Source organism: Telopea speciosissima, chromosome 1 (assembly GCF_018873765.1).
Source record: "Telopea speciosissima isolate NSW1024214 ecotype Mountain lineage chromosome 1, Tspe_v1, whole genome shotgun sequence".
Classification (NCBI taxonomy): Eukaryota; Viridiplantae; Streptophyta; class Magnoliopsida; order Proteales; family Proteaceae; genus Telopea; species Telopea speciosissima.
This window is the reverse complement of record NC_057916.1, coordinates 79,429,028-79,437,198: the sequence shown is the minus strand read 5'-3', so window position 1 is coordinate 79,437,198 and position 8,171 is coordinate 79,429,028. Positions and strand designations below refer to the sequence as shown.

The following is an 8,171-nucleotide window of genomic DNA, read 5'->3' as shown; positions in this document are numbered from 1 at the left end:
CTTCTTCTAATCACTAACGGTATCTGAAAATGCAATAACGCCAAATTTTGACCATTCCTCCGATCCTTGGGATTAGGATGGCTATCAGTGACCATTTGCTAGTGACCCAATTGCACAAGCTGTAGCATTCCCACCACCATTGGAGCCATCTTCAGCCTTCTTAGCATACGATCTCCGGTACATGGAATCAACTTCAGTGAGATAGAATGTACCTGGAGATAAAAGGCTTGTATCCTTGGTTGTCACAAAGTCCTTCGATCCATATCGATGCTCCATTAGCTTCAATATTTCCACAAATTTTTCAGGGGGGATCTGCATGACAAGCACAAAATGTTATACTGAACTGTATAGAACAACAACATTATGTACTTCACAAATAAACAGATGGATCAGCCCATGGTCCTGCATCCTCGAGCTAATGGTAATCAAAGATAACTTTCTCCTCCTCAGAAGTAGAGAAAGGGGGAGGGGGAGGGGGGGGGGAGGGGGAGGGGGAGAGGAGAAACCAAATGGCCGACAAATTGAACAAACCAAGAATTGAACCAGGATTCTATTGCATAAAAATCTGAGCTTTTCTTGTACTCAGTGCAGACGCTAACAGGTAACTATGCACATAAGCTTCCAACACAAGTCCACGTGCTTGTATATGCATATGATGTTTGAATTGATAATATGCAATATCCATCTTCCCATGTTTCAAGTGATGTCAATGGCAAGCATCACAAACACATAAAACGCCATAATAATAAAATATTCATCCAACAAGAAAAATACCTCATGCCTTGACTTCAACTTATCAGAGATATTCATCACCGTAGCAATGTTTGACAAGGTAAAGGGATGTTGACAATCCCGAAGTTGAAATGAGAACATTGTGGCAGTTAGGCCACTCCCATAAGAGAACATTATTACCCGTTTACCCACCTGTAAGTAAAATGAAAGTGTCATAATGACAAAAGGTACATTAATTACGGCCAGGTAGAAACCATGAAAAAATGTCGAATGTCAAGATATTTACCAGTGAACTGTGTTTGTTGTGGATAAGGGATGCAAATGCTGCATAAAGAGATGCAGTGTACATGTTGCCCGCTTGCTTTGGAAGCAAAGTGGTTGGTTGCACCTTCGTGTCATACAGGTGCTTTGCAACTTGCTGTGATGCCTGTAGATGTATAAAACACACAACGCTCAGCATATAACTCCAGCTCAAGTAGCCAGATAATGGAAAATCACAATTTGGCATAAATCAGTGTTGGATGCTGAAGTAACCTTTTCGAGATCACGACTCTGGTAGCTCTCTTCACCAGACAAAGCTGAAAATGGTGCCAGTTTTTCTCTTGCAACCTCCTCAATGGAACTAAAAAATATAAAAACCAAATTCAAAAAGTTGTCAGTTATTTGATGCATGACCATTAAAAAACACTACTGACATTTCACAATTATAAAAAGGGTGGACAGTAGGAACCTAGCATTCCTCAAGAAGTCAACGAAGCACAACCGAGCAAAGCTTTTCTGTACAAGCTGCAAAACCATTTCAAGGAGCAATCAATAAAACTACTGCTTCCAGAATTCAAGAGTTATCCACTGATAAATCTAGAAATATACAGATAGCAAAATCCTGACTGCATATAATGCATACCTTGTTATAAGGAGAATGGAACACAAAATAGTCTGCCTCAGAGATCGAAAATGGCTTTCCTTCCAATTTTTCAAACCTACAAAAAGGAAGATGAATAGACACTCAAATAGTATAAACAGTCACCACAGAAGAGTTCTTCACCATATCATGGGAAAGTTACCTGTCACATATACGCTTGTAGCAAGAATCGAGAGCCATGAGATAACAAGTTTGTGAAAGCTTCCCATCCACAACCTGTATATGTAACACATGAAAGAAAAAGTGGCAACTAATGAATAAGCTTGGGATATACACAAGTTAATTATAACCCTAATGTGAATTGGCTTCAAAGTCCAAAGCGAAATATATTGTTTACTGAATGTTACATAAAGATCAAGCAGGCATTTGCCAAGACATTATAAGCTTTCAGAGTTTCTGACATCACAAGAATTAGGCATCCATGAATGTTAATTAAATTCACAGAAATGCCAACCCAATGTGATTCAGGCAAATTAGATGATTTGTCAGAAAGACAGCATGAAACCACTAAAGTTCAGGTCTGCATTTGTGTGGACTAGAAAGATAAAGTTCCCAACATAAATTAGTACTTGGACATAATTGTCCACTTCTCCTTATATCATGCTGAACATTTTCTCTATCCAATTCAAACCGAAGCAGATCTCAACTTACAGTGAACTCATTTGATCATTAATACATAGAATGTAGCATGAAGCCAAGATGGTTTATAACTGTAACATAGTTAACAGGTTTTGTTTGGTTATACATGGCCATCTTGAAACTTTGTTGAACAGAAATTTTTGGTTGGTGGGGAAAAAAAATTAAGAACATGTACATTACATCACAATTTTAATACCCATATCCCATTCTTTTTTCATATCTCCACGAAAATAATGGCGGCCAAACTTCTAAACAGGGAAAACTGACGGGGAAAAAAATCTGCGTTCCCGATTTGAGGGACAATCAAATGCAGACACATCAAAATAGTCCATCCAATATACTATAATTTAGAATTCAAAATGATTATACAACATGGCAACCAAAACTTAGATCAGGAAGCATACCGGATATTCACTTGCAAGATTGGGCTTGTAGAAATCATAGGCATGAGACATGTGACTTGCTCTATATTTGCTTTCAAATGTAATTGGAGCATCTGGCCCTATCAGCATAGCAATAGCAGCCGCTCCTCCTGTGGGACGGGCTGGTCCTTCTGCATAGACCTAAAAGAAGGAAGCTTGATGTAAGCAAATGTATGGCTTAAACCAATTTGGTCATGATCTGAATCTATCTACATATATTTAAGTGAATAAGTTAACAGCCAACACAAAAGCAGCTGCAGAATCACAAGGAACATATTAAATGCATCTTAAACACCGTAGTCCCAGTTGCAGAGCCCTGAAGTCTGGCATCTTTACAGCAACCAGGCAACCTTCTGGATGTTAGATTTTGTCATACTCACAGTGGTGCAAGATACTCATGAACATAATAGATATGCTAGTCTTATAAAATTCAACTTTTTTTTCCAGTTACTACATCTACCAGAAGTGAAAACATTAAATCTCAAAATAGTATGAGTTCCCTAAAAAGATCATGAAAAAGAATACGATGAAAAGAAGAATATAAAGACTCTTACCTTGTAGGGTTTAAGCTTTTCACGCAAGACATGTTTAGGTCTATCATCCAAAATGAAATTTAAACCATTCTAATTAAGGCCTCTAGCTTATACCAAAATATCATCAGCCTACTAATTTCATTTAGGCTAAATAAAGAAAATTTTAATGAAGATTTGCAGAGATGCCCTTGTCATATCATCAGGATTGTATAGTCTGCAGCTTAAAAGATTAATTGTGTTTCTCTGCATGAACCTCCATCAATAACACTCTAGGAATTTCTAAAAACTGAAAGCTTAACCATAAGTAAGAAAGGGAAGGCAAGCTAATAGGGTATACTTGTCGACGAATATATAACATCTAATCTAAAGATACTAGTGTACATTAGACATTAATATTTTCGAGTTAACAGTGATGAGTATATGATTCTTGATGGTGAATGTCAAATAACTGTATAAATGGGAAAGAATCTAACCGCACTGTCTGTGCACACAACAAGTCCATAGCGTCCATCCCAAGAACTACTCTCTACCCAATTCACACAGTTGAATAAAGCTGCAGTTCCCCCATAGCATGCATTTGTTGAGTCAACTCCTTCAATGTCTGTATTGTCATTTTCCTGTTCATTTACAAGGAAAAGGACGAAACTGAGAAAATAAAGACATATGGGAGGGGGAGATCAAAATAGAAACCTGCAAAGAATTAGAATTGAAGACTACATTGACCACCAGCAAAAGCTATCTTCATAAATATGATTAGGTGAGATGGAATGATCTCAGAAACAAAGGGATTTCTACTCATGGACACATAAAGCCCTTCAAGAAGTTACTGCATTTCTATCCATGGAGCCATCCTTTTTAAAAGACAACTGACCCATGACCTGACAGTTGGACCAGGTGGAACCCAAGCAACTTCTCACCTGCCAGATTGGGTCTTAAAACATTGGCGCAGCCAAAGAAATTGAGAGGTTACCTCAAAAATTTGCATCAAGAAGGTCTTAATGGATTTGCTCTTGTCTATTACAGTCTCACTGCCTACTTCCAGCCGACCAATTTGTTTTGGATCAACCCCATACTTATCCAAAAGGGAAGTAACAACTGTCAAACTGAAAACCCAAAAATCAACACAAGAACAGAACCTCCACAAAAAACCAAGAAGTTTTCATAAAAAAAAAATTGATAACTTTTAGTGAACAAGTATATCATGCAGAAGCATCAAATATCCAACCAAAGAACAATAATTGAATAGAATCAAGACCATTTTTCACCAATAATAACCATCAAAGAGGACACTGCCAACACTGAAATTATATTATGAGATTTAAATGTTTTAAAAGCTTTCAAAATCCAATACTATATTCTTTATAACAATTCTGCAACAACAAACTCAGCCTTGTCCCAACTTAATGGGGTCGGCTACATGGATCCAAACACAACAAAGGGAAACTGAGTTCTAACAAAAAGAATGGGGAAAGAGAAGAGACATGGAAAATGGAAAAAGGCAAATGACAACTGAAAGATACAATAAGAAGGAAGAAAGATAATAAGAGGGAAGAATCCCAACCCAGGGAGTATTTATGGTTCACAACTGAATGACATTGGGGAGTTTTTATTCTCTAACTTCTTCTAATACTCTCCAGGGTAGCAAACTCTGGAGTCATTGAATGACACATTCAGATTCGTCTTTCAACTCTATAAGGTTGAGCAAACAGATCAAATAAATCATCTCTATTTTTCAGTTCTAGTTTGGAATTGTCTATGGTAACTAAACTATCATAAACCATGAATAGAGCAATTTTTTTGAAAAGTGAATGCTCCATCAATCAATAATTTTACAGTATGTTCTATGGTAATTAAACTATCATCAACTAGGAATAGAGCAATTTTTTTGAAAAGAAGTGCCTGCTCCATGTCAATCAATAGTTTTACAGTTTAGTAACCAATCAACAAACTTCAATAAACTAATAGGCATCAATACCTATAAAAAAGAAGGCATTGTTGACAGAATTTAAACAGGTATTGAGACAAGGGAATCTGTGGTCTTCTGACTCTTGATACTAAAATCCACTTTTCTATGTAGAACAGATAAAGAGCTAGAGTATAATGACATCTCAACCAAAAGAAAAGGGACTTTTCCCATCTAATCCCCTAAGTTTTGACATCACTAAATCTATGCTATTACGTTTTCGTCCTTTTATTATTAGGAACTGTTGCAGCAGAAAACTGACTTTCCGCAGATACAAGCTGCGCTCCGTGAGTTACCTGTGGAAGACAAAGGGAAAGACACCGTGGAAGGGCCAGAACTGTGTCCGACAAAAACTCTCCGATGCTTAAGCCAGCTTCCTTGCAACTAAAGGGAATAGCAGAGCAATATCACAAGAGTGTAAAGTGGAAATTGTATCATCCCTTGACCTCCAGGGGAGGTTCTATTTATACTGTTGCCCGGTGGTTTGAATTGGAGAGGCGAATCCTTCTCTGATACGGATTTTGCTTGAATTAGTAGCTTCCTTTTGGGAGTAGAAATCATTCTTGGAGAGTTTGCTTGAGACAAGCTTCTATATCTTGTAGATCCGATAGGATTCCTTCTCTTAATGGGGAACCGGGAGCGTGTATCTTCTTGGTTTCCAAATTGGAGTGTATCTCCTCGTTTTGGAGTTTAGCTCTTAGAAGGTTTCTATATTAGAAAAATAAGGCGAGAGAGTCGTAGGATTATATTTCCTATTTTCATGTCTCCACATGTCTTATTATGAATGGTGAGAGCATTTTACCCATAACAAGATTGATAGCTAAATTATTAATGTCCACCTAAGTTTTAATGTCACTAAATCTATTCTAATATGTTATCATCTTTTTATTATTAAATATGCTAACTAAATTAATTACATCCACATATCAAAACCATAATTTTAAGACCTTAACTGACCAATATGTCCATAATCATCCACACATCTGAAACTACAAATATCGAAGGCATTTTGGCGATTGAACATCAAATATACGTATACAAGACAATAACTCCACAGACCAATAGTTGCATAGAAGAGCAACGGGATCAAATGAAGCATGAATACCTCATTGAAATGACATCTTCCAATTCTGTACAAAATGCCATGCAATCTTGCCCAAGTCCAATGGTGTATTTTCCTTTACTTGCACCATCATGATCCTCCAATGCTTCCTATTCCATAGAGAAGGAAAAGATTATTTCAAAGGATCACGTGAAGTTAGTAATTTTGAATTCAACAAGTGCTTATACAAGGGAGGAGGGAGGAAGAAATAAGAAACAAGAATGTAAAAATTTACAGTGTTTGGGTCAAAGTCCAGGGGACTGTTAAAAGGGAGGGGGGGGGGGGCGGAGAAGGAAGACTTAAGTGGACAAAGAAAAGGAAGGAGGATATATTTAAAAATGAAAAACACAACTATTTCTCAGATGATACCTTCAATTTTCTTTCTTCATGATATAAAAGTTGGCCATAATATTCTACTTTAGAATCTCTGATTCCAAGAGAGTGCATATCAATGTCCAGGAACTGAAATAGTTTTTCAGAAACCTTTCGCACTTACAAAATTAAATTCTCCAACCAATACCATATATCCAGTGGTTCTATTCTAGAGCTTTGTAAGGATCAAACTCACATACTGGTTGGTTTTTCTCTTTGATAATGAGAAAATATTGGTAACAACACATATAAAACAATAACAAATAGTAAGTGAATTCAAATATCTCTCCGTAGCTAGCCTCAAGGAGCTTTATAAAAAAAATTCATGGATAATCAAAGGGAAACAGATCACCGTGAAGTGAGGATCTGCCCCAAAACTCAGAATGACGAGCAAAACATTCTCCAAAACATATAAAATAGATCAAGAATCAGGAATATCTAGTTCAAAAATGACTGTAGTTAAAACTTAAAGGGAAACTGAACATAGAGCAACAGGGTACAAAATAAACAGGACAGCCTTCAAATGAATGTTCTTAGCTACTATCAAGCTTCAAATTCTAAAATATGCAATGCAGTAGCTTAAAGAAATAGAAAAAAACAGCACAATGAAGAGCGGGAATGATCTAGATCATTCTGAGTACATAAATTTCCCTCCCGCTTATTTTCTCAAAGGTATTGGCCTTTTATCTGACTTAGAAAAGCCACATGCAAATCCAAACAAATATAGGAATTACCGCCAGTACATTTCCCCAAAGAAAGAGAAAAAAATCAATGGAATCCTACATTCGGAGAATCAAAAGAAGAATCACGATAAAATAGATATCAAATATAAACTTCTCTCTTTAAACCGGCAGAATCATCGCTATGCTTCCTTCAAATCAATCAAACCTTAAAGAGCAGCAAAGAAACAAAGAAATCAATGACATCAGCAGAAATGAAAGCAAAAATATGAGATCTCAACCTGCTGTACGCATGTAGGAGGAAAGTAGATGTCCATGGCGAGGATTCCAACATCTTTCTGTTGCGAAGCCATTTCTGCTCACACTCAAATTCTGTAAAAGCTGCAAATCGGGGCTCTGGTTTTCCTTCCTCAAGCTTTGGTCCCGCAGACAGCGATAAAGAGGAGACGGAGAGAGAGCATCTGCGAATCACATATGTGAGATTCACATATAATAGGAGTGACAAGCGAAGTTGCTCCGAATGCAAACTTTAATTCGCGAGTTTAAAAGGACTTGGCTTGCTGGCAACTGGCAAGAGGAATCGTAGGGGTAGGACGGTCTGTACCGGCGGTTCACCACCTTGCACACGATTTCACCTCTTAATTACCAACTCTGCCATCCAAGATTCAACTACACTTCCTGATCGTTTCTCACGTGCTGCCACGGTGCACATGCAAACCCCGAGCAGCAAAAGAGCATCTCAGTGTAACTTTTGAATTTTATTTCCCCAAATTGCCCCTTGAGATATTTTTTTGGAAAAACCTGGT

At 37.3% G+C, this 8,171-nt stretch overlaps 1 protein-coding gene across 1 annotated transcript; it reads right to left on the bottom strand.

Annotated features, from left to right (window-relative positions):
* Nucleotides 1-7,881, bottom strand: LOC122648777 (hydroxymethylglutaryl-CoA synthase-like). The gene is made up of 12 exons (XM_043841998.1): nucleotides 7,647-7,881; nucleotides 6,317-6,423; nucleotides 4,219-4,351; nucleotides 3,722-3,865; nucleotides 2,698-2,856; nucleotides 1,797-1,870; nucleotides 1,637-1,712; nucleotides 1,463-1,518; nucleotides 1,267-1,354; nucleotides 1,019-1,159; nucleotides 775-924; nucleotides 1-312 (listed from the first exon to the last, which is right to left on the bottom strand). The coding sequence occupies exons 1-12, from the start codon at nucleotides 7,716-7,718 to the stop codon at nucleotides 85-87; spliced, it is 1,428 nt and encodes a 475-aa protein (XP_043697933.1). The 5' UTR covers nucleotides 7,719-7,881; the 3' UTR covers nucleotides 1-84.
* Between the last annotated feature and the right edge of the window lie 290 nt (nucleotides 7,882-8,171).

Bases quoted from the DNA above. Each gene is read 5' to 3' on its own strand.
- LOC122648777 (XM_043841998.1), bottom strand. From the start codon at position 7,718: ATGGCTTCGCAACAGAAAGATGTTGGAATCCTCGCCATGGACATCTAC. The intron at 3,866-4,218 runs GTAACCTCTCAA...GTAAATGAACAG, and splicing joins TCTTGATGCAAATTTTTGAG to GAAAATGACAATACAGACAT. The intron at 1,355-1,462 runs GTTCCTACTGTC...TATATTTTTTAG, and splicing joins GACTTCTTGAGGAATGCTAG to TTCCATTGAGGAGGTTGCAA.